Source organism: Hemiscyllium ocellatum, chromosome 25 (genome assembly GCF_020745735.1).
Source record: "Hemiscyllium ocellatum isolate sHemOce1 chromosome 25, sHemOce1.pat.X.cur, whole genome shotgun sequence".
NCBI classification, from domain to species: Eukaryota; Metazoa; Chordata; class Chondrichthyes; order Orectolobiformes; family Hemiscylliidae; genus Hemiscyllium; species Hemiscyllium ocellatum.
The window spans coordinates 20547242-20574782 of NC_083425.1; the positions used below are offsets into that span (position 1 = coordinate 20547242).

General features: G+C 40.4%; 1 protein-coding gene across 2 annotated transcripts in view; it reads right to left on the reverse strand.

The window, feature by feature from the left end:
- Nucleotides 1–17932: 17932 nt before the first annotated feature.
- The window catches only part of LOC132828012 (transcription factor MafG), a 44580-nt gene continuing 34971 nt past the window's right edge, over nt 17933–27541 (reverse strand). For both annotated transcript variants that reach the window (XM_060844883.1, XM_060844884.1), the window contains one exon: nt 17933–19607. In XM_060844883.1, the coding sequence (XP_060700866.1) occupies nt 19155–19607 (453 nt within the window). In that variant the 3' untranslated portion in view covers nt 17933–19154. The remainder of the gene's footprint in view (nt 19608–27541) is intronic.

The window sequence follows — 27541 nt, forward strand, 5'->3', positions numbered from 1 at the left end:
ACACCCAGGTGATGCTTTTTTTTTTATTTCCTGAATCCTAGTCATTCTAAAATGTTCAAGTTCAAAGAAATTCAGATTCAATGAAGAAACACCTTCCTTTCAGAAACACTAACCCAATATCTTTTTGCTATTGATTTTACATCTAGGATGTAAAATAGGATCTCACTTTAGTACCTGAGCTTGTACTAGAAAGAAATGAAGAGTGCAGGAGAACATTTTAGGAACAGCATGATACATATCAAAAACAGTGTCAACCTGGTGAAGCAACAAAACAGGACAACTTGCATACCAAACAGCATAAGCAAGTAATAGACAGAGTTAAGTGTTTCCATAACTAAATGGATCAGATGTAAACTCTGCAATCCTGCTCTGTCTAATTGTGACTGATAGTGTACAACTTTGTAACTCACTGGAGAAGGAGGCTCCACAATTATTTCCATCCTCAATGATAGCGCAGGCCACCCATCAGGACAAAGGGTAAGGCTGTACCATTTACAATAATCTTCAGCCAGAAGTGCTAATTGGATGATCTCTCTTGGCCTCCTTCAAAGATAGCTTACACCATAGTTGCCAGTCTTTAGCCAATTCGATTCACTCTATGTGATATCAACAATCATATGGAGGCACAGGAAACTGCAAAGCCTGTTGCTACTGAACATTCAGCAATAGTCTTGAAGACTTATGGTCCAGAACTTGCTGTGCTCTCAGTCAAGCAGTACAGCTACAATACTGGTATCTACCCGATAATGTGGAAAATTGCCCAGATATGTCCTATACACAAAAAGCAAGATAAATCTAACCCAGTCAAATACTGCCCCATCTACTCTCGATCACTAGTAAAGTGATGGAAGGTACCAATAACTGTAAAATCAAGCAGCACTTACTTAGTAATAACCTGCCAGTTTGGGTTCTGCCAAGGCCACTCATTCAAACAAAAGAGCTGAATTGCAGAAGTGAGGTGAATGTGACAGTCAAACGAGAGCTTGATGCCAAGAACTAAGTATGCTATCAAGGTTACCATTAACTATCCATATAAATACTATGGCTTCAACAGGTTAAAGGCTTGGAGTCCAGCAGCAAGGAACTCAGCCCATGACTCCCCAAATCCTGTCTACCATCTATAAGGCACAAGTCAGGAGCATGATGGAATACTCCCCATTTGTCTGGAAGGGTGCACCTCCAACAATAAAGGTGAACAAGACTTCACCTGACAAAAGAGCAGCACTCTGAAAACTTGTGATTTCAAATTAATCTGTTAGATGATAACCTGGTGTCATGTGACTTCTGACCTTGTCCACCCAGTCCAATCTCAGCACCTCCATATGGAGGCTGTTGGATTGGAACCACAACCATAAACATTCACTCCATCCACACTTGCAGCACAATGATACTATCCCTACCTTTGAGCCAGGAGAACCCAATTCAAGTACCACTTGTTCCAGAGGTATATAATAACATCTCTGAACAGGTTGACTAGAAAAGTTGTTTTCCACTCCCTCCACTATCAAGGCACAGTGCACACTGCAGCTACTATCTACAAAATGAACTGAAGAATTCCACGAAGGCTCCTTGGACATCACCACCCAAATACACATCTAGTTCCATCTAGAAGGATAAGGGCTTTAGATGCATGTGACCTGCTAGTTCCCCTCTGAGCCACTCACCATCCTGGCTTGGAAATATAATCACCATTCCTGCATTGTCACTCAGTCAACATCCTGAAATTCCCTCTCTAACAGTATAATGTTTGACTCAGCAAATAGACTGCAGCAGTTCAAGAAGGCAGCTCACCACTACCTTTTCAGGGCAACTAGGGCTCGGCAATAAGCTGACAATATATGGCCTAGCCAGCAATGCTTACATCCAATGAATGAATACAAACAAATGCTTTGATGTCCATGTGTGACTAAAGTATATGTCTTGGTGGCAACGATAACAAACATAAACAGAATAATCTGTTTACCCTAGTATAAGAATGGACTGTTTCTAACGGATTTCGATGAGATCTTACCTGTAATATATTATTTTAATGTAGGCAAAATGTAGCGTAGAAAGGATTGTGATCTTTAACACATCTTCGTTAGCCTCTCTTCATGTTCACTTAGAACAATCACTCAAATCTGACATCAGTGAAATCTGCTCAGAGTTCTTCATTTTCTTGAAATCTACTGTGATGAAATCAGTGTTAAAGGAGAATGAGAGCAAACACCACATGAAGATGACAGATTTTTAATATTGTTCACAATATTGTTGACAGGTAACTGCCATAACTATGGCCTCATCAACAACGCATTATCACGACTGCCTGTTAATGCAGAAGAACTACAGAACAGTGAAGTGATTGTAACTGTAATTGGCTGCAAATGTGTTGCTGGTCAAAGCACAGCAGGTTAGGCAGCATCTCAGGAATAGAGAATTCGACGTTTCGAGCATAAGCCCTTCATCAGGAATAAGAGAGAGAGAGCCAAGCCGGCTGAGATAAAAGGTAGGGAGGAGGGACTAGGGGGAGGGGCGATGGAGGTGGGATAGGTGGAAGGAGGTCAAGGTGAGGGTGATAGGCCGGAGTGGGGTGGGGGCGGAGAGGTCAGGAAGAGGATTGCAGGTTAGGAGGGCGGTGCTGAGTTGAGGGAACCGACTGAGACAAGGTGGGGGGAGGGGAAATGAGGAAGCTGGAGAAATCTGAATTCATACCTTGTGGTTGGAGGGTTCCCAGGCGGAAGATGAGGCGCTCCTCCTCCAGCCGTCGTGTAGTTGTGTTCTGCCGGTGGAGGAGTCCAAGGACCTGCATGTCCTCGGTGGAGTGGGAGGGGGAGTTAAAGTGTTGAGCCACGGGGTGATTGGGTTGGTTGGTTCGGGCGGCCCAGAGGTGTTCTCTGAAGCGTTCCGCAAGTAAGCGGCCTGTCTCACCAATATAGAGGAGGCCACATCGGGTGCAGCGGATGCAATAGATGATGTGTGTGGAGGTACAGGTGAACTTGTGGCGGATATGGAAGGATCCCTTGGGGCCTTGGAGGGAAGTGAGTGTGGAGGTGTGGGCGCAAGTTTTACATTTCCTGCGGTTGCAGGGGAAGGTGCCGGGGGTGGAGGTTGGGTTGGTGGGGGGTGTGGATCTGACAAGGGAGTCACGAAGGGAGTGGTCCTTGCGGAACGCTGATAGGGGAGGGGAGGGAAATATATCCTTGGTGGTGGGGTCCGTTTGGAGGTGGCGGAAATGGCGGCGGATAATACGTTGTATGCGCAGGTTGGTGGGGTGGTAGGTGAGAACCAGTGGGGTTCTGTCTTGGTGGCGGTTGGAGGAGCGGGGCTCAAGGGCGGAGGAGCGGGAAGTGGAGGAGATGCGGTGGAGGGCATCGTCGATCACGTCTGGGGGGAATCTGCGGTCCTTGAAGAAGGAGGCCATCTGGGTTGTGCGGTGTTGGAATTGGTCCTCCTGGGAGCAGATGCGGCGGAGACGAAGGAATTGGGAATATGGGATGGCGTTTTTACAGGGGGCAGGGTGGGAGGAGGTGTAGTCCAGGTAGCTGTGGGAGTCAGTCGGTTTATAATAGATGTCTGTGTTGAGTCGGTCGCCCGAGATAGAAATGGAAAGGTCTAGGAAGGGGAGGGAGGAGTCTGAGACAGTCCAGGTGAATTTCAGGTCGGGATGGAAGGTGTTAGTAAAGTTGATGAACTGTTCAACCTCCTCGTGGGAGCACGAGGCAGCGCCGATACAGTCATCGATGTAGCGGAGGAAAAGGTGGGGGGTGGTGCCAGTGTAGTTGCGGAAGATGGACTGTTCCACATATCCTACGAAGAGGCAGGCATAGCTGGGGCCCATGCGGGTGCCCATGGCAACTCCTTTAGTTTGGAGGAAGTGGGAGGATTGAAAAGAGAAGTTATTCAGGGTGAGGACCAGTTCAGTCAGTCGAAGGAGGGTGTCAGTGGAAGGGTACTGGTTAGTGCGGCGGGAAAGGAAGAAGCGGAGGGCTTTGAGTCCTTCGTGATGGGGGATGGAGGTGTACAGGGACTGGATGTCCATAGTGAAAATAAGGCGTTGGGGACCGGGGAAGCGAAAATCCTGGAGGAGGTGGAGGGCGTGGGTGGTGTCCCGAACGTAGGTGGGGAGTTCTTGGACTAAAGGGGACAGGACCGTGTCGAGGTATTGGGAGATGAGTTCGGTGGGGCAGGAGCAGGCTGAGACAATGGGTCGGCCGGGGCAGGCAGGTTTGTGGATTTTGGGCAGGAGGTAGAAACGGGCGGTGCGGGGTTGTGGGACTATGAGGTTGGAGGCGGTGGATGGGAGATCCCCTGAGGTGATGAGGTCCTGGATGGTCTGGGAGATGATGGTTTGGTGGTGGGAGGTGGGGTCGTGGTCAAGGGGGCGATAAGAGGAGGCGTCCGCGAGCTGGCGTTTGGCTTCAGCGGTGTACAGGTCAGTGCGCCAAACTACCACCGCGCCTCCCTTGTCTGCGGGCACATACACAGTAAGACTGTCTTTTTTCATCCCCCTGCCAATCAAGTCCTGCACATCATGTCTTTTGAGCTCACCTTCTTGATGGGCAGCTGTGTAATTCCCGAAACTGGTAGTGATTGTAATGGGATCTGAAGTTGACCCTGCCTTCCCCAGCAAGCTCATGCAGGTGAGGAGAGGATCAGGAAGTGAAAAGATCCTATTACAAGTTTTTGTTTTGAAAAGAATAACTTTCCTTGTGGTGCTTGGATGGGTGGACATTATATTTCTAGTAACAGATCAGACAAGGAAAGCGGAGGTTTTCACTGATCTGTAAACACATCCAATCTCTCTCTCTCTCTCCTTGTGATCCACTGGATCCCACTTCCCCCATGGGTTGGCAGCCAAGGAACACCTGAAGTTTCCACCCACTTTCACCACCCCTAGATAGGAAGCAGAACAGTGCCATGTTACCAAGGCCCAGCATTGTACTGTAAACATCCTTTCCAGCAAGATTCAAACTTATACAAGTCCCATTATGAAGCTGATAAAATGACAAGCTGCATGCTAAAAATAAAGTTTCCAAAATCAATACTGCACTATTTTTTAAAAAACAAGCGTTTTTGACCGATTTTGACTTTGTTACATATGTCCTAAAACTCAGGACAAAGTTAACAGTCACTCGGACCAATGTGGATTAAGGAAAGTCGACATAGCTTTGCTCAAGACTAATTATGTTCAACTGACTTGATTATGTTTATGGATGAAGTAAGAAAGGTGTAATCATTTTTACTGCAGTTGCCCATTTGGTGAGTTACCATTAAGCCTGTAGAATAATAGGCACAGTACTGGCAAAGATGTAAAGTTGGCTAAGTGACAGGGAGTAGAGAGTAATGGTAAAATGTATTTCAGACTGGAAGACAGAGCAGATGAGTAGCTTAGCAGCACTGATTTAACCATCCCATGATCCAGATTATGCTCTGGGGAAATGGATTCAAATCCCACCATGACAGATGGTGCAGTGTGAATCTTGGGATGGGCAATAAATGCTGGCCCAAGCTAATGACAGCCACATCCTACAAACACATTATATTGGGTTCCCCAGCCTAGTACTAGGAATATGGATTTTCTTAATGACATGGACTTGCAGGTGGAGGGTCAGATAGTAATGCAGATAACAAATCTTACCAGTAGTGTGAATAGTCAGAAGACTGACTATTCACACTAATAGTGACCTAATGGTGACCGTGTGAACATTGCTGATTGTTGTAAAAACCAATTATGTTCACTAATGTCCTTCAGGGAAGGAGATCTATCATCCTTACCTGGTCCAGCTGACATGCAACTTCAGACCCATTCAAGTGATTATTACCTGCCCTGTGAAATGGCCCTAGCATCTTGAGATGGGCAATAAATGCTGGCCCAAGCTAATGACTGCCACATCCCACAAACACATTATATTGGGTTCCCCAGCCTAGTACTAGGAATATGGATTTTCTTAATGACATGGACTTGCAGGTGGAGGGTCAGATAGCAATGCAGATAACAAATCTTGCCAGTAGTGTGAATAGTCAGAAGACTGATGAAACAAGTACAGGCACAGTTTGGTGGCATACACACAGAAGACAAAATTTAATGCGAGGGCATAAAATAGTACATTTCAGCTAAAAGGATGAGGTGACAGTATATATAACAAAGGATGCAATTTATTTTAGGGGATGCAGGCAAAGAGAACCTAGAGGCTATATGTATTCAGATCACTGATGGTGGCAGGATAGGCTGAAAAAAACTTAATAAAACACAGAGGTCTGGGCTCTATAAATAGGGCTATAGAGTACAAAAGCATGATAGTTGTATTGACTATTTATAATACAATTGGTTCAGCTTTAATGGAAGTATCATGCTGAACTCTGGGCACCAACATTAGAAACAATATTAAGGCTTTAAACACGGTATAGAAATGTTTGACAAGGTGGTAGCAGGAATATTGGCCTTCCTTAACATGGATTGCTTGAGAAACTGGTGCTGCACTCCCCTGATAATGTTTGACAGAAATATTCAAAATGGACAACATACTTACAGAGTAACTATTTCCCTTGGTGGAAAGGTCGAGAAACGAGGACACAGATTTATGATGATGACGACAAAAGGAACAACAGCAACATGAGGAAGATATCTGACATGCAGGGAGTTGTTAGGACTTGGAATGTACTGCCTGAGAACCTGGAGGGGGTAGATTTATGTATGACTGGCAAATGAAATTTGGATAATTAATCAAGAGAAAAAAAAGCTGTGGAGGGTTACACAGAAAGGTGGGGAAGTAGGACCAGGCAAATTGCTCTTGCTGATAAACGGAATCGGATTCTGTGGGCAAGTCCAAGTTCCATCAAGTTTTTTTTTGGAGGGCTTGTCACTGAGTCTTCTCACCACGCATTACCAAAACATGCCTCATTAACCCACCCATGGCATCGCTGACCCAATTTCCATCCCCTAGCACATGCCATTCCCAGGACAAGGTGCCACTCAGCAGATGCCTGCTGGAAGAATGGCACTCTATATACCCAAACCATCTTTATGAGCACATGGTCCACCACTGCCCAACATATTTGCTGACATTTATCGCAGACGGGGAATTCAGTGCCTGGCTTTGCCATCAGGGTCTTGGAGATCCTGATGAATGGGCTTGTGTGGACAGGAGTCTCTCTCCTCCCTCAAGATGAAGAGAGGAGACCAGGACACCAGACCATGCCAACTCAGTCCAAGCTTGCCACCCAAGTTAAAGTTGTTCATCATCTGGAGGAATGCAGAACAATACAGGAAGGTGGTCAGCTATCCTGGAGGAATAGAGAAGGTCAAAGCCACCATCTTTGCTCTGACACCTCACTATCACTGCTCATGTACTTCTCTCCTACAAAAGCTTGTACTACAATACACAAACACAGGACTGCCTTCAATAGCTTCCCTCATTCACCGTCACACATTCTACCACCATTAACTCTGCTTACCCTTTAGGCTGCCTTGCAGTGAAAATAACAGTTTTATCACCCACTTTCATCTGCTGTAATCTCTGCAGGCTGGGGGTGGGGGGGGAAAAGAGGATGAGAAAAATTCCACAGATGGACTTTCCAACATTTAGTGCCTCACCCCCTCTCGTAGACAGGATTTAGAATCTGCCTAAGTAGAGCTGGGACTGGTATCAGAGGCTACCCTTGATTTACTTTTCAGGACCCTCAGCCTAAAGGTTATTTCCTTTGACTTTATTAAGCCATTACATTTCCTAGCTTTAGGTCTGCCCTAAATGGCAAGGCAAGACAGCAGCACTGCCTGCCTTCTATCTCTGGTTGAAGGGTCAAAGTGCAGGGATGCTGTGAGTATCCAGGAAGGCTGAGAGTGCGAGCTTCGAGAGCAAGGGAGGAACCCCGAGATGCAGCCTGGTCCTGTCCATGAAGAGTGGCCCTAAGTACAGCATTCTTACTGCAGCACGACAATGATAGTTGCCAGTGCACCACTGAAGGAGTGGCAGGGAATTCAGTCCCATGTACTGTACACATGCAGTTATGTAGGAAGTCTGGCTGGATTACCACACCTACAGGGTGTGCCATCAGTTTGAGCACTGGGTTTTGGAACTGGATTGGTACTGGATGGACCACAGGCATCCACGTGGCTGAGGGTTGTGTGGATAACAAGAATTGGTCATTCCACAGCTCAAAGTAGTACAGTCAGAGAGGAAGTAGTCGGCCAACAGCCAGAAGATGGGAGACAGAGTGTGCTGTTGGATTGAGTGACTATTCCTCATGTGAGTACTGCCAGAGAGAGGTGTAGGTGTGCACGTATATGCATTCAGGGTTGAGAAAGAGGGCAAAAAAGGGTATTACTACATGGAGAACAATAGCAGAATTCTGAGATACAGAGGGATCTAGATTTTTGGATCCATGAGTCACAAAAAGAAAATGCAGGCGAGGCACATAATCAAGTGGGCTAATGGAGTTTTACCCTTTCTTTTTAAACAAGGAACTGAACAAAGAAGGCAGGAAGTTGTGTTTTAGTTACGCAGGGCATTGATTAGATCATAACTAACCCAGTTGTTGGAGGGAATCCTGAGGGACAGGATGTACATGTATTTGGAAAGGCAAGGACTGACTAGGGATAGTCAACATGGCTTTATGCATAGGAAATCATGTCTCACAAACTTGATTGAGTTTTTTTTTGAAGAAGTAACAAAGAGAATTGATGAGGGCAGAACGGTAGATGTGATCTATATGGACTTCAAAAAGAAGTTCGACAAGGTTCCCCACAGGAAACTGATTAGCAAGGTAGATGTCAAGGAATACAGGGAGAACTAGCCATTTGGATACAGAACTGGCTCAAAGGTAGAAGACAGAGGATGATGGTGGAAGGTTGTTTTTCAGACTGGAGGCTTGTGACCAGTGGAGTGCCATAAGGATCAGTGCTGGGTCCACTACTTTGTCATTTATATAAATGATTTGGATGCGAGCATAAGAGGTATAGTTAATAAGCTTGCAGATGATGGCAAAATTGGAGATGTAGTGGACTGCGAGAAAGGTAACCTCAGATTACAATAGGAACTTGATCAGATGGACAAATCGGCTGAGAATTAGCAGATGGAGTTTAAGTTAGACAAATGAGAGGTGCTGCATTTTGGGAAAAGCAAATCTTAGCAGGACGTATGCACTTAATGGTAAGGCCCTAGAGAGTGTTGCTGAATAAAGAGACCTTGGAGTGCAGGTTCATAGCTCCTTGAAAGTGGAGTTGCAGGTACATAGGATAGTGAAGATGATGTTTGGTCAGAGTATTGAGTACAGGTGTTAGGAGGTCATGTTGCAGCTGTACAGGACATTGATTAGGACACTTAGAATATTGCATGCAGTTCTGGTCTCCTTCCTCTCGGAAAGATGTTGTGAAACTTGAAAGAATTCAGAAAAGATTTACAAGGATGCTGCCAGGGTTGGAGGATCTGAGCTATAGGAAGAGGCTGAACAGGCTGGGGCTGTTTTCCCTGGAGCGTCAGAGGCTGAGGGGTGACCTTAGAGGTTTACAAAATTGTGAGGGGCATGGATAGGGTAAATAGACAAAGTCATTTCCCTGGGTTCAGGGAGTCCAGAACTAGGGAGCGTAGATTAGATATGATTAGATTAGACTTACAGTGTGGAATCAGGCCCTTCGGCCCAACAAGTCCACACCGACCCGCCGAAGCGCAACCCACCCATACCCCTACATTTTACCCCTTACCTAACACTACGGGCAATTTTAGCTTGGCCAATTCACCTGACCGGCACATCTTTGTGACTGTGGGAGGAAACCGGAGCACCCGGAGGAAACCCACGCAGACACGGGGAGAACGTGCAAACTCCACACAGTCAGTCGCCTGAGTCGGGAATTGAACCCGGGTCTACAGGCGCTGAGGCAGCAGTGCTAACCACTGTGCCACCGTGCCGCCCAAACCGTAGTTTTAGGGCGAGAGGGAAAAGATGTAAAAGAGACCTAATGGGCAACTTTTTCACACAGAGGGTGGTACAGGATTGGAATGACTTGCCAGAGGAAGTGGTGGAGACAGGTACAATTGCAACATTTAAGAGGCATTTGGATGGGTATATGAATAGGAAGGATTCTGGATTAGTGGTGCTGGAAGAGCACAGCAGTTCAGGCAGCATCAGAGGAGCAGTAAAATTGACATTTCAGGCAAAAGCCCTTCATCAGAAATACAGGCAGGAAGCCTGAAGCGTGGAGAGATAAGCTAGAGGGTGGGGGTGGGGAGAAAGTAGCATAGAATACAATAGGTGAATGGGGGAGGTGATGAAGGTGATAGGTCAGGGGCAGGGGCAGGTGGAGTGGATAGGTAGAAAAGAAGATAGGCAGGTAGGACAAGTCATGGGGACAGTGCTGAGCTACAAGTTTGGATAGGAAGGTTTGGAGGGATATGGGCCAGGGGTTGGCAGGAGGAAACTAGATTGGTTCGGAGAATCTGGTGGGTATGGACAGGTTGGATCCAAGGGTCTGTTTCCATGCTATACATCTGACTCTACCGTTCGCAGTTTTGGTCTTCTTATTTACAGAACGACACAAATGCATTGCAGGTGTTCAGAGATGGTTTACAGGATTGATAACTGGAATGAGTAGATTGCCTTCTCAGTACAGAAGGTACATGAATTTAGAAGGGGCTTAACTTGAAGTGCGTAAAGATCCTGAATGATCTTCACAAACTTGATGTGGAAATGATGCTGCCACCTATGAGTCAGTCTAAATAAAGAAATAAAAGTTTTAAAGTCAGGGGTCACTTTTTTTTTTAAAAAAGGACAGATCAGAGAATCGAGTGATTTGTAACTTTTGAACTCTGTGCAACAGAAATCGGCAGAGGTGTGTCATTACTTCGATTTTTTCAAAAGTAATATCTTGTGGTACAATATAAACTAACATGAAAGTAAATCTGTATCAAGTGCTTCCACTCACTAATGACAGAATTTGTTCCACAAATTTCACATTCAATAAAATGCTGTTTCAGCAAACTAAATCTGTAAAATGTATCCACACTTATCCCATAATTCAGGCTGTTGCCTCGGTTTATATCGTTCTTACTTTATGAAAAGCAGATTATCAAGCAACTTGGTTTTATTTTTCAAATACCAGAATCAATTTGTGCCTGTGTCTCTTTGGAATTGCTGTACTGCAGCCCAAAGGTTGCTGGTGTTCTTTCCTTCACTTAGTTGAAGTCAGTAAGTATTTCATCTAATTAAAGCCATAGGTCAGGTCCGATTGGAAATGCACATCTACTCTGGCCTGTGACAGCATGGGATAGCAGAACTATTCTTTGTGGGAAACTGAACAAAAACATTTGTAAATATTTGTAAAAATTGAACTTTCAGCATTAAAATTTCATCATTAAGCAATTGCTTAGTGTCAAATGTAGTTACTGTGATAACAATACCAAATTTGTTAAAGTTTAAACCTCAATGAATTGCTGCATGCTCATAACTCAGTGCATACAACAGTACTTAATCAAAATGCCTGTGGAAATTAAATTTGGCTCATAATAACTTCATTCTGCACTAAAGCATAAAATTCCTTCTACTCTTAAGCTGAAAGTACAGCTCCCTACATTAAAATTAACCTTAACAAGGAAATCAATGGGAGTGGGCCTTTGAGAACCTATTTAGCAACAAGCATGTTTTTGGTAACAGCTGCAGAAATTTGGTTAAATAAAATGAATTCTACTTGTATCTATCATTCAGCTGGACAGCAGTGAAGGCATCTACAGCATTGTTTACTAACTTTTGATATTAACCTACAAAATAAAAGAGATTTTTATTCAGTGGTATCAAATCAACACCTTACCATCAAAGGATGTAACCTATTTACTCGAGCATAGATAATTTGGGTACAAGATTAGAAAAAAAAAGGGTTGGCAAAGTATGAAGCAGTGAGAGTAACTGCATAAAATCATAGCTTTCTCAGTGAGAAAACTATTACAATTATGTGACATCATTGGAGCATTGTAAACAAAAGGGTATTTACTCCATGAATGTTGATATTAGCTGAACTGCCTCGCAATGTAAGAATTCACTAATTAATTACCATTTAATGGTTCATTTACTGAACAGAAATCATTTAAGATGTGTGATTTATCCCTTGAACAGAATGGTTTTCATTTACGCAGATTATGATAGCTCTTTCACTAATTGGAAAGAAAGTGCAGGTTGTAAAAGTTTAATTTGAAAGGTGAGTTTTGGAACAGTATCACCTTTAATTTTACACATTCTCGTCCAGCTTCAATCTATTATTAGTCATCTTCATTCTGTGCAAACATCTTTAAAATCTACATAAGAATGCACGATGAAGCTTGGCTGATTATCCAGGATTTTGAAACAGCTACATCCGAGAAAAATGTTGCTTGACTGACAACCCTATCCATTTAAATAAACATTGTGAAATTGGCAAAAGTGTGTTTTAGTACTTGCAGTTTCTGCTACCGGTACTTAAGGATCTGTATTATCAATACTTTTATTGGGCTGTAATAAAAGCAATTTTTATAAATCACTTAATTGTACTTACAACATCATATTATCAGAATAGGGTTCATTTGGTTCTATACACAATAGTGTATTATGTACATAATAGCATAGAAGTGCCATAGCCTGAAATGAAGGGTATAGTTAAGATTCTTTGGACTTTCCTAGAGATGCAGTCTAGAGATGTTGTGAACCAAGAGTCTTTGGACAGCTTGTTCCACTCCATGACAATTGTAGAAGACGAGGTTATGCCCATGTCCTAAGAGTATTGTTCAGATCAGCAGTGCAGAGTGCAGGCTCACAACCCAAACCAGCCTGTCCCCTTAACCTCCACTAAGCAAAAATTAAGACATTCAAGAAAGGGATACTGAATCCTGGAATTGACTTCCAGCCATCATTTTCATACCTTCGTGGAATCTCCCCAACTCCATGAAAACCCAACCCACTAAGTCATATTGTTTATAGCAAAATGCATCCAGATTTCTAGGCAAATTCTTGAATTAGAATTTGGATTTGCTTCTTGAGGGTAAAAAGACCAAAAATAAAAAAAGAAATTAAATTGCCTTTTTCAAAAAAATAACAAATAGCTTTGTAGTGCCCTGGACTAAAGGGTTAAAAGCTTTGGTCAAAAGATTTTTTTTAAAAAAAAGTTCTAAAACTTGGGAGATTAAGTAAAGACTCTGCCAGCAAACATTATAAATTTAAAGAGAGTTACATTGTTAGTGTCACTTAATGCATTCACTAAAAAAAATTACTTCCTAAAGGCACATTGATGAGACCTGATATTAAGTCCACATCCAAACTAGTTCATGCATTGTTTCACATTATAAAAGGATACATCTTTTATTACACTAGGCTAGATCACTTTAAAAGGTGTTTATTGGTCATATACAAAATAAAGTAAGCTGTATCTCAACAAACATACAGTATATACAGAAATAAATTAATGATGTGTCCAATGGAAACGGATAGTTAATTTTCATGGCGGTTATGAATACATACTTATCTACAGATCATAAAGTACAATAATTTAGGCAATAAATACTTATTAAATGGACTCTTTATACAAAGTACAACAGTGATTCATTACACCCTTTGAGCCAGAATTTTGATACAGAGCATTAGTCAAAATAGTTTTACCTTGAATTCATCTAATACTGCACAAATTTCATATCACCACATTGGTTGAATGCTGGTACCTCAACATTTCAATCCTCAATAGTATGATTACAACGCTCCTGGGAAGTGATGACTAATAACTTTTTCCTTACACTTCAAAAGAAACAGATTGAGATCTGTTAAGCACCCAGGCTAACGTCCCATTACCTGTACTTTGTATTGATGGCATACAACATTTTTATTTTACAGTAAACACAATTTTTCAAAATATAATGGGCTCCAAATATTGCAAGGAAGGGCAATAAATTTATACAAGCATGAAGTTCAATCCAGTACCTAGGTTTGCAAATAATGTAAATAAGCCAAATCTGGTACAATGTTTTGTAAATACAGTGATATACCAATCAGCTGCCTCAAAACCAGCAACTGTCAAAAACTAAAGATAATGCAGCTAGATTCCATTGCCACAGAAATCTATAACAGCATTTTTCTCAAATGCATATTCACTTCCCAATTGATTGCCAGAAACAGGTTGTCATTTCAAGTGATCAAAACAAAATATAGGGACTGACAAGTGCCTGGCTTCCATATTTCAATTTCTTTACTTGTTCCTTGCATTTAACTTCCCAGTGACATGCAATCACTCAGTAATTAATGCTCTTGCCAATAGTGGGGGCAGTAATGCTTTGGAAAATTTGCCAGCGTCTGGTCAAAGGTCCATAATAAATGTAAAGCTGGATGCAGCACTCCGGCAACAGTACAACAGTGAAACAGAATACCTGCCCGATTGACTTCAAAACAGGATGAGCACCGCTCTGAAGCGAAGCAGGGATTATAGATCCTGGATTAGAATCAGATTTACAATAAAATGCAGAAAAAAAAAGGCAATTGAAAATATTTCACTTTATCCAGTAGCATACTCCAATTTAGCCTAAATTTGACTTGTATGCAAAGAGCAGCATGATTTAAGGTTTGCCTGTAAAGTTGGAAAACTCAAAACTAGTAATCAGCTAGTCAGGTGTGAAAATGTGTCATCAGGCTAGAGGTGAACACCCAATCAAATAGGCAGCATGGTTTCGGATTTCTGAACTTTGTACATATCAAGAAACTATTTCTCACCATGTCAAAAATATGCTTCATGTAGGCTTTGAGTCTAAGGGTTCAAATACAACAGTGACGTCCATTTTGTTATTTGTGTTAATGGATGAAAATGACCATTGGCATGTATAACTCCAGTCTAACTTTAAACACAACAAAAAACAGAGATACACACACACATACACTCTTGTAACACAAGATTATTTAGCCCTTATATCAAGACATTATTTGCACAATAAGTAGTTACCCTTGCTATCAGTAGGGTACTATTCCAGCACTGTTGTCCTGGACACCAATTGCTGCTTGCATATTTGAAGAACCTCACTTGACAACAGTCACCAAGCCGTACACATGTACGCCACACACCTCACATACAAAGCACTTGCTAAAACAAGCACTTAGACTATTCACAAAATAAATGTCACAGGCAGACAGCATTAAAAGAACAGAGAAAAATAAAACACCACAGAGCCTGAATGGGAATCAGAACAAGGCTTCAGTTATTTCTCATTCTTGTTATGTTCAAGGGGTGGAGGGGATCTTTTCTCCCCTCACTTACTTGTTATGTATTGATCAGTTTGGATACACAATACCTTCTTTGAAAAGGTCTTAACAATCAATAAAAAACTTCATTGGCATTCAAAACCTGCATCTCAAGTACCCCTTTCTCCTGACAATCAGGATAGATATATAGACTAGGTTTAACAATGTTGAGATGACTACTTGTAAACACCACCTCTCTGAAACTCTATTTCTAGTGCAATTTCTTTTCTCTGAAATAAAACTCCTGTTTCAAATAGCATTAAACACTATGTTGGTGTAATTACTGTTCATGACTTTTTAAGACTATTGCTGAAATAGAATGTAATTTCTAATTTAGAAATTCTTTTTCTCTTGGAACCAACTCTTGCAGTTAAACATTATAGTTTTAAAAATCTAGTTTAAAATCTAATTCTCAAAATGGATTTGAAACAAGCTTTCATAAATTTAAAATCAAATGGGGTATTTACAACCATGAATAACACATCCTAAGTGAAGGGTGGAAGGGTGGAGGGAGAGATTCATTAGGTATACAATTTTAAATTATATTAAATTTGATATTTGTCTCAATCCAACTTTAAAACAGTAGTGTACTGTGATTGACCAATAGGCATGTGTTTTAAGAATGGAAGTTATGTTTAAAAAAGCCTTCCAGAATCAGTTATTTTCACCAGAGCATCAGCTTAGTGTTAAAAGCAATTAAAACCGAAGTATCTCATTTGATACCTGTCTGTATAATTCCACATTCAACAGTATGCTCATTGCTAGAAGACTACACTCAAATTTCAAAATTTCTAGCGATAAAGCTGCTATGTCTTCGTGATTATTTGATCACAACACAGCTTATGCATTATTAAAAACATCTACACATTGCACTAAAGCTGGCCAAAGGCAGGCATGGTGTCAGCACCGGACACTCAACATCTCAAACTGGCATCTACAAAGTATGGTCTGTGGACATATTTTGTAACTATATTATGCATCCTTATAACATAGTTTTGCAGTTTAAAAACTAATGTATAGTTACATAATCAGATTCAAAAGTCCTAAATAAATCTTAAGATTTGTACAAATTAACAGATTGTAATGGGATAAGTTACAAATCCTTTTTGCTTTAAATTGGGTTGATTGGGATTCTATCCAGAAATTCTTGGTAGTGATGCTCAGCAGGTAGTTGAGTAGATCGAAGCCAGGTTGTGTTGAGATGCTGAGGGTTTTGCACAGCCCTTTACACACAGATAGAAATAGTTTCTGACAATAAAAATAAGTTTATTCTTACTGAAAAGAACTGTGTAGAACACAATTTTCTACAAGTATTATATCACAATTAGATAGAGGTGTGCGAGAAACAAAGTCATATATGCAGTTTAGCCAAATAGATTTGTATTTCAGACCAAACATTGGGTTAACAGTGAACAATCAGCAACTCCAATAACAGCTCAACAATTGAACAGCACCTTCAATTACACATTCAACATAAAATTACATTAGACATTGAATATATTTTGCATTTCCAAATCTGTAATATATATTCTACTTCAATACAAACAAAGAACAAATCTCTTAGTTTGTGTTGGCTGTAAATGTGTACAAATCAATACAAAGTTCAAAGATACAAGGGGATCTTGGAGATGACGATGGTACACAAGCCAACAAAAGTTCAACAAATTAAAGGCTTGTCCCACATATTAAAATAACTACAACGTGGACATAGGTCACAAATAGTTAACATTAGATGCTGTGCAATAGTTTAGTATTCCTGGTTTGGTTAAGGCGGGCCAAAAAGTATTTCAGAAGAGACTGCTGATCAAACTGAACTGGAGGTTCACACACCACCTTGAAGTTTGTTGCGTTATTTTGTAAAATTCACATGTGCAGCAAGTGTGGAAGAGGAAGTACAAAAAAAAATGCACACAACATAAACCCCCATTGTGTTCACACACAAATAAATACAGAATGAAACAACTGTAAAAGAACACTAAACTGCATATTAACACATCACAGATACGTCACCCCAGATCCACTTAACACGCTGATTCACTAGAAAGCTATTGATTTCAATAAGCCACTCTAGAAACATCTGTAAAAGCTATTAAACATTTTTTTGTGATTTTTTTGTATATAAATATTGTATGATAATCTGTGTACTTATAAAAATTAAACTCGAATACCCTTACATGTTGACAAAGATACTTTGTATACATACACTAAAGAGGAACTTTTACTATCAAAGATTCTCTGAATAAATTTTCATTCATATGGTTAATCAGCCCCTTCTACTCACACTTGCTTTTTTAAGAAGCAATTTCAAATATCTGTAAAAGTTTAATACAGTCATTTCAATTTTTTGTTTGGCTGAGGAGAGAGAACTGGGGATGATCGGTGGAACAGCAGCTAGTTCTAGTCAGCAGGAATGAAATAAAATAAAAATCAGCCAACTCTTAATTTCTGACTTATAAAAGTCAAAGAGGATTAAACCTTTTCTTCAAAAGAAAATATACAGCTAACAAGGTTTTTGCTGAAATAGTGTTCACTCTTCTGGTGCTTATATCACACTTTTCTTTAACCACTTAAATATCAATGGAAATCTAAACATTCTCCATGACTTCCACAATATTATACACCTGTTGAATTCATACATTTAAACACCATGTTATGGAAAAGATTTCATTAAATCTGTAAACTTGAAACACCAGATTTCTGGAGTTCTGTCTGTAAAATATTCAACATTTATACATGACATAAATGAAGAAACCATAAATAGAAGATTCACAGAGATAGGATCATCAGAAGCTGTTTATCTTGAAGAATCTAAAGCCATAAAGAATTGAGCTTTGTTATGAAGACTGCACATTTTGAATAATCAAAAGCTTATTATACAGTCAGGCTGACATTCCGCTGCCTTCATTGGATAGTGACAAGCAGATGGCAGGGTTTCTGTAACAGCTTATATAGTGTTACAAAGGGTGCTATTAATTCTGCCTCCTCCCATCTCTGCACGTTTTAAAATGTTGTGCATTGTCTTCCAATGAGTAACCTTTTTTTAAGTGTACAAATTAAAATCAACATTTCTAATTTGTGCTATAAATTTTTCCAAGAAATACCCAGTAGTATATGAATAGAAAGGAATACTTAACCATATGAACAGGTCATTTGAACTACCTTACTCCATGGTGATACGGTACACCGTGTTCAGATGTGCATGAATATGAGAAGCTGTTCACTGGTCAATGCACAAAGTTAGCCACAAGATTTCAGATCAAAAATAAAAGCTTCCAATTAAAAAGAATTGCACTCAGAGTCCATTTATAATCTAATTGATAAAAGTAATTTACAATACTGGGATTTGCTTAAACACGTCACATTGTCTTCATCCAAAAGGTAGATTTTTATTTTTGCAAAGTTTGCTCAAATTTCAGCAAAGAAAAAAAAAATCAACAAGCTTGTCCTTTAAGGTGGCTGTGGAGCTACCATGGTTTGGTCTGTGTGAAATATTGTCAAGCGGCAAGATCTTCCAAGTTAATGAAGGCCTCCATTTTATTCACTGTGGCTGCACTAGGGAACTCAGTAAGAATTTTGACGTTGAAATAAAAGAATGATTTCCTTTTCATTTTGGATATTACTCAGTTCAGTTAAAACTGCAAGAGGTCTACAGGAAGTGTGCTAGAGATGGACTAAATTAAAAACCTGAACATAACATGACCAAATGAGAGTTTGGACTCTACAAAAGAATGAGGTTGACCTTGTAACTAGTGCTTTGCTAATTCGCCAATCTACTGCAGTCTGGTGATCATGTGGAGAAACTTGCCTGTATTTCTTTAGTGGTAGAGGTGGTGAAGGATGGCAGCTAAGTTATTTATTCAAACATTTGTGGTTAACTCCATGAATTGACCAGTGTTACGAAGAACTAGTTTGTCTCTAGCCTGTGTCTACAGTAGTATGTACTAAGATCTTGCATCGGTTTTGGATTTGACTATTGTGATGACACTGGTGGTAGCCACTTTGCCTGGCATAATGGGCCCAATGGCAGAAGTGATAGGACCTCTAACCGGCATGACGGGTCCTCTGGCTACGGTCCTGGCGAAGCTCTGCAAGGCCTCATACTTGGATCGCAGGGCATCCAGCTCTAATTTCATGCTGGCATTCTCAGATGCCAGCTTCTCTACCTCTTGCTGAAGTTCTGCTTTCTGCTTCTCCAATTCCTCCTTCTGAGTTACCCTCTTGACACGGCAGCTGGCAGCGTAGCCACGGTTCTTGAGCGTTCTGCGGCGCTGCTTCAGCCGGATGATGTCTTCTTTAGTTAGGCCCCGCAGATGTTGGTTCAATTCTCGAACAGACATAGAAACGAGCTCCTGATCTGTGAGACTGGCTCCATTTTCACCTGGCTCCCGCTTCACCTGTGGGAGAAAAGCCAGGGGAAGAAGAGGAGACTTTCAAAAATGCGGCACCAACTTAAAAGACAGCTCTTAGAAATGGAGTCATTGGACAGATTCCCATTGATCAGTTAAATGCTGAATGCTTTAACCTTTTTACAAGCACAGTGCAAATTACCCCATACTGGTGGAAGCCTTCAATGGAAATAGATCAATAAATGACCATCCCATGCATATGCTTGCTTACAATTTACTATAAATATTGCAAACTGAGATAGTTAACAGCGTCAAAAGTTATTTATGAAAATACTTTAACAAAATGAGGCTCGATTCTTTTGACACTACAAAAATACCTGCATTCCATATTATAAACATAAATTATACTGAGCCTAGAAACATCTGTTTCCAAAAACATTTTGATGCACAAGACATGGCTGTTACATGCAACAGTTTCCAATGTTTAACTGACTAATCTATCTTACCTGCACTAAGGTAAGTGATTGTTTTAGGAGAAAATATTGGACTCAACTTGTTTAGCGCTTAGAGACAAAAATGCACTAACAGTAATTAGGATATTTTGGGGGTGGGGGTGGATAATCAACTTTTCCACTCAAACTATATACAGGAAATGAAAACTTTTAAAACATAGTGAAAATGGTTCAAATGGAAACACATGAGCGATTAAGTAGAAAGGGTGATGATAAGGTAATGGGAAAAGGAGGGAGCAGCTTATTGGGCTTCATCTTAAGCAGTTAATTTGCAGGGAACAAAGTTCACAGATATAACAGCATACCAGAAATTCCTAACTATATGATTTAAAGCAGTTACATGATTTCATTTGATATTTAGAAAGCTAACACTTTTATACTGTAATAATTTCATTGGAATTTCAGAAAACTCAGACTTGCATATAAATTAGATACTGTATATTCAGTGTGGAAGCATGGAACAATTTGGGGCTTAGTTGTGGTTAGATCTAAAATATTGTTGCTATGAAGTTGGAAAATTACACAACAGTATTTTTTAAAAATTCAAATCATACCAGATCACTATTTGCGCAGTTTCAGCACTGTAATGGCCTTCATATAGTGACAAATTATTAAATGTCTGCATGATAATTTCTTTAGAACTTGTTTGCGTAATACAAATAACTGTTCATTTGCTGGAATTATTTGTTGTTCGATAGCAATGAGTGAATGGAACTGCATAAGGACCTGTGGATTTTAAATAAAAATGAACATTTCTTTGTCTTAAAATTATTAATAAAGGCTGGCCCTTGGTAAACTCCCAGAAACAACGTTTGCATGGCAGTGCACAGCTTAAGAAGTGTTAAGAGGAAGCATTGTATTCACAACTTACACCAGTTGGCACCAAGTCCATTTTCAGAGTTAATTGCAATAGTTTCTAGCTTTCCTCAAGTAAAACTCAAATATTATGGCTGTAGCAATACTCAGTGGTATATTTAATTCTAATTTAACTATGTATTCACTAAAATACAGTGCAGAAAACTATAAGGCTTCAGGTGGTTCAAACAGGCTAAGTGGATATCAAATAAAAATGTACATCATGAAAGAATAATATTTATATACATGGATAGTGACAACTTAAAAATAGTAGAGTGCAGAATCAAGAATTCAGGCATGCAACTCTTTTCAAATGGCAGACATGATAAAGCTGTTAAAAAACAAATGGGACAAAAATTTTAGAAGCAGGGCAACCAAGTATAATCGCAACAAGGTAATGCTGAACCTATGAACTAAGTGGTTAAGCAGCAGTTACAATCTCATCAGCTTTTAGACATCCAACTTTGTGAACAATGTGACTGAAAATTTTGCCAACGTAAATATTATTTCTGCTTATTGGCAGGTCAATAACAAAGGCCACCAACTTAAGATAATCACCAAATAAAAAATGATAACATTTGGAGTAAATGGCATGGAACACCTATCTTACCAGAAAAGGTAACAGAAGCAAAATCTATTTACATTTAAAATAAAAGCAAGTAAGTTTCTTCTTTAAAATGGAGCACAAGAAAAAAGGGCTAATTAGGCACATCTTCCTAATCGAGAAAGGATGGAACAAATGACCAATACTGAAAGACAAGATAAAGTCATTAAAAGGCAAAACACTTAAAGTAAATTAAAATAACATTATTTGGAGATCTAAGTGTATTAGTTTTGCCAAGACACAGATTACACACAACAGAATAAGCATTTGACAATTAGTAAAAAGAAACTTCTAAAAGGACAGGAAGGAAAATATGAGAAGTCATGTTTGTGAACAACTATGGAATCATGGCTCTTAAGAGTTAAAAATGCAAGTGCATGCAGGTACAGATGTTATCCACATGACCATGTTCTTCTCACTGTTGTATTCAAGACAGGCTGTGTCTAGAGGTGTTCCTATGCAATTTGAGTTGTACATGAAAACACCATCTCCAACTAATCAGAATTTGTGCTTCATTTAGACAACAGAGTATAACTAGTTAAAATTCAATGTGTAACCAACTGTATATGTGGTAATTTCAGAAGTAACAAAAATTCCCCACTGAAACACGCCAGTCAATAACAGAAAAAAAAGTTACATCCATTCTTATTTCATTTCTCTTTTAGCAGCCTCCTCACATGAAAATGAATAACAGCACTGGGGAAAAAATATGTTTAAATGTTTAGTTCTTGGGCTAAGATCCCAAAAGAGATGAATAGTTGAACTAGTTGCAGCTTACCCTATTTGACAGATTTAATGCTATTAGGTACATGTGGAAATATCAAAACAAGACTTTTTTTTACACTTTTTAGATGCGATAAACTAAATATTTAACACTTCCCTTTCTATTTACAAGAGCACTGCAATGTGTACTTCACATTTGTCCTCATTCGCTGTATGGAACTGTTAAATTTACAAAGCAGGTTTGGTTTTCGTGATCTTCAGAAAGAGAAATTTGACTTTACATAAAAAGAGTTCGTAATGGATCTTCAAAAGAACCTTGCCAGCAGTTTTTTTTTAAAAAAAAAGTCCACTTCACACTCTAGGGCAGTGTAACAAAATCTGTAAGGAACCTGTCGATGAACATTTCGCAACGCAATTACATGGAGAGATTTTGATGCTAGCAAAGCACAAATTTCCTTGTTGTAATATTTAGATGAATGCAACTATTGGAAGACAGTGAGTAAATGTTAAAACATCAATGAGAAAAAACACTAAATAGCTCTGATGTCTATCAAAGGAAGAGAAGCAGTGGCATTAAAAGACCAAACCATGTAACAGCCATATTTACTTAAACCCTCTATAGACAACAATGTGCAATGCATTCTTGACCAATGTTACTTTTGTCAAATGTAGATCTTTTCGACTGGAAATAAAACCCCTACATAGGGAAGGTCAGGAACCGCAAGATGTAGTAACTAGTGACAAAAACAATGCTAACTTATGGCACAGCAAATGGGTGAGACATGATGGCTCATTGATTAACACTGCTGTCTCACAGCACCAGGGACCATAGTTTGATTCCAGCCTTGAGTGACTGCTTGTGTAGAGTTTGCGTGGGTTTCCTCCGGGTGCTCTGGTTTCCTCCCAGAATCCAAAAGATGTGCAGGTCAGGTGAATTGGCCATGCTAAGTTGCCCCATAGTGTTCAGGGATGTGCAGATCAGGTGCAGTGGTCAGGGGGAAATGTAGAGTAAGAGGGTAGAGGAATAAGTCTGGGTGGGTTACTCTTTGGAAGGTCAGTGTGGACTTGTTGGGTCAAAGGGCTGTTTTCACACTGGGGATTTTATGATTCTATGAAATGAAATAGATGTGCCTGCACCAAAAAAAAAGAGATGGGATCCCTATACTGAAGTGTGTACGAATCAGTATTTTTTTTAAAAAATAGGAAACTAGAAGGTCATAATCTGTGTGTTGTACTCCCACCTCAAAAATTCTTAAGTTCCAGGCCTACTCCCAGTTTTGCCACCTACAGAAAAAGCATTTGTGACACAGCCAAATGGGTTACTGACCAACCTGCAGACCCTCCCAACATAGCCAGAGAGATTTCTGGTGCTTGATGTAGGTCAGTGCCTATAAAAGTACAATTATCTTTCTCTCTCTTACAGGTCTTCACGGAGCATGGCTAATTATGGATGAACAAAACATGTTGCCACCAGCATTTCTTTTGGGGGTTGGGAAAGAAATGGGAAACTGTGCATTCTTATGAGAACTTTCAATAGATCAGCCAAAGGAAGAAAATGGATTCAAATCAGAAATAACAAGTTAGAAATAGCATAATGTAAAACAAAAACATTAAAATGTTTGGAATCCTCTACTCTAGAGAGCCTTGAAAGCTCACTTATTGAGTCCACTCAAATCAGAAATGAAAAATTATTGGTCTTATGGGGTTAAGGTGAGAAAAGAGAGTTGATAAAAAAGTTATAAACAATCGTATTAAATTATGTGGTGGCAAATGAACTACTCTTACTTATGTTTTAATAGATTTAGGTGTAAATACAGTTAGAATAATTAAGGGAGCTTGTTTTTCTGCAATTTTAAGTGCATGTGTCTTTTTCCAAGGGGACAGATACACACGTGGAGCACAAATCAAACACTGGAAATATTCTGACTTTCCCTACTGTGAATTAGTGTAAACAGGACGGCTCCAAATGAGTCTGTCTGGTACATGAAGCAACTATGTTGGAGCAGCTCCAGAAATCAGTCTAAAAATAGGGTTTAGGATTTTCCCCAAGTGTTGTACGTCAACTTACCAAAACAGATTTCTCATTGTTTACGCAGCTTCTCGAGTTATGCATTTTTGTAGGAAAATGTTGAGTAATTTTTGAATTAGTTACAGCTATAGAGGAACAGTGAATGACTGCTCAGAGTAATTATAGTGAAGAGAAACCTTTGTTCTTACCCTGTTGGAACTTTATCATTTGTCTTTAGAGGGCTGGCCCCAAGTGGACTTGTACTCCACCCCCAAGAATGTCACTACTGCAGGGACTTTTATTTTTAAAATTAGATTTTTTTTTAAAAGAGTGATGTGCTTATCAACACAAAGGATTTGCGCTGGGAAAGGAGTGTGTTCTAGGCCAGTCACAATGTAAGAATTCAGTCTCTGTACCGACACCTATCAATTCCTCTGGAAGTTCATTCAACATACGAACCACTCTGTGTAAAAAAGAATTGTTGACAGAGTCATAGAGATGTAGCACAGAAACAGACCCTTCGGTCCAATTCGTCCATGCTGACCAGAAATCCCAACCCAATCTAGTCCCACCTGCCAGCACCTGGCTCATCTCCCTCCAAACCCTTCCTATTCATATACCAATCCAGATGCCTTTTAAATCTTGCAATTGTACCAGCCTCCACCACTTCCTCTGGCAGCTCGTTCCATACAGGCACCACCCTCTGCATGAAAACGTTGCCCCATAGGTCCCTTTTATATTTTTTTCCCCCTCTCACCCTAAACCTATGCCCTCTAGCTCTGTACTCCCCCCACCCCAGGGAAACTACTGTCTATTTATTCTATCCATGACCTTCATGATTCTATAAGCCTCTAAGATCACCCCTCAGCCTCCGACACTCCAGGGAAAACAGCCCTAGCCTATTCAACCTCTCCCTATAGCTCGAATCCTCCAACCTTGGCAACATCCTTGTAAATCTTTTCCGAACCCTTTCAAGTTTCACAACATCTTTCCGATAGGAAGGAGACCAGAACTGCATGCAATATTCCAACAGTGGCCTAACCAATGTCCTGTACAGCCGCAACATGACCTCCCAATTCCTGTACTCAATACTCTGACCAATAAAAGGAGAGCATACCAAATGCCTTCTTCACTATCCTATCTACCTGCAACTCCACTTTCAAGGAGCCATGAACCTGCACTCTTTGTTTAGCAACACTCCCTAGAATCTTACCATTTAGTGTATAAGTCCTGCTAAGATTTGCTTTTCCAAAGCACCTTGCATTTATCTAAATTATACTCCATCTGCCACTCATCAGCCCATTAGCTCATTTGATCCTATTGTAATCTGAGGTTACCTTCTTCACTATCCACCATATCTCCAATTCTGGTGTAATCAGCAAACTTCGAGTAAAAAGTGAGGTCTGCAGATGCTGGAGATCAGAGCTGAAAATGTGTTGCTGGTTAAAGCGCAGCAAGTCAGGCAGCATCCAAGAAACAGGAAATTCGACGTTTCGGGCACAAGCCCTTCATCAGGGCTTTCTTGGATGCTGCCTGACCTGCTGCGCTTTAACCAGCAACACAATTTCAGCGCTAATCAGCAAACTTACTAACTATACCTCTTATGCTCACATCCAAATCATTTATATAAATGACAAAAAGTAGTGGACCCAGCACCGATCCTTGTGGCAATCCACTGGTCACAGGCCTCCAGTCTGAAAAACAACCCTCCACCACCACCCTCTCTCTTCTACCTTGGAGCCAGTTCTGTATCCAAATGGCTAGTTTTCCCTGTATTCCGTGAGATCTAACCTTGCTAACCAGTCTCCCTGCAGCCTTTCCAAATGCATGTACATCCTGTCCCTCAGGATTCCCTCCAACAACATGCCTACCACCGACATCAGACTCTCTGGTCGATAGTTCCCTGGCTTGCTGTGACCACCTTCTTTTAAATAGTGGCACCACGTTAGCCAACCTCCAGTCTTCAAGCACCTCATCTATGACTAGCAATGATACAAGTATTTCAGCAAGGGGTCCAGCAATCACTTCCTTAACTTCCCAGTGTTCTAGGGTACACCTGATCAGATCCTGGGGATTTATCCACCTTTATGCATTTCAAGATATCCAGCACTTCCTCCTCTGTAATATGGACATTTTTCAAGATGCCCTTCTACACAGTAGACACGGATGTAAAATTCCCCCATCTCCTGTGGTTCCACACAAAGGGCACCTTACTGATCTTTGAGCGGCCCTATTCTCTCCTTAGTTACTCTTTTGTCCTTAATGTATTTGTGAAAACCCTTTGGATTCTCCTTAACCCTATTTGCCAAAGCTATCTTATGTCCTCCATATTCCCCTCTTAAGTATACTCCTACTGCCTTTATACTCTAAGGATTAACTCTATCTATCCTATCTATACCTGACATATATGTTTCCTCCTTTTCCTTAACCAAACCCTCAATTTCTCGTCATCCAGCTTACACATATCAGCCGTTCCTTTCACCCTGACAGGAATATACTTTCTCTGGACTCTCGTTCTCTCATTTCTGAAGGCTTCCCATTTTCCAGCCGTCCCTTTGCCTGCAAGTATCTACACGCAATCAGCTTTAGAAAGTTCTTGCCTAATACCATCAAAATTAACCTTCCTCCAATTTAGAACTTCAGCTTTTAGATCTGGTCAATCCTTTTCCAACACAGTTTTAAAACTAATAGAATTATGGCCCCAAAGTGCTCCCCCACTGACACCTAGGGCACCTGTCCTGCCTTATTTCCCAAGAGGAGGTCAGGATTTACACCTTCTCTAGTAAGTACATCTGCATACTTATCCCAATCAATCAATTTCAATTTTGCAAATTTAGCATTCACAGCAATGAGGACAGGGAAAGAAAGATTTATAAACTTTAACTACATTTTTTTCTGAAAAGGAGTGCAACTTTATTGCTGAATACGAGTGGCTTTGCTCTATTTTAATGACTTGGAGGCGATGTTGGACTGGGGTGGACAAAAGTTAAAAATCACAATTCCAGATTCTAGTCCAACAGGTTTATATGGAAACACTAGCCTTTGAAAGCTAGTGTTTCCAAATAAATCTGTTGGACTATAACCTGGTGTTGTGTGATTTTTAACTCAAATTTATGATACTCACTTGTTCTGGATTCCCCAGAGAAAGTAGTTCATTATTCAACTCATCATTCTAAGGAAACACATTTCAATAAATAGTGAAAGAGAATTTTTTTTAAAAAGGTTTGGAAAAAAAAACACTGACTCAGTTCACCCCTTCAATTCCTAGTATCAGACTGCT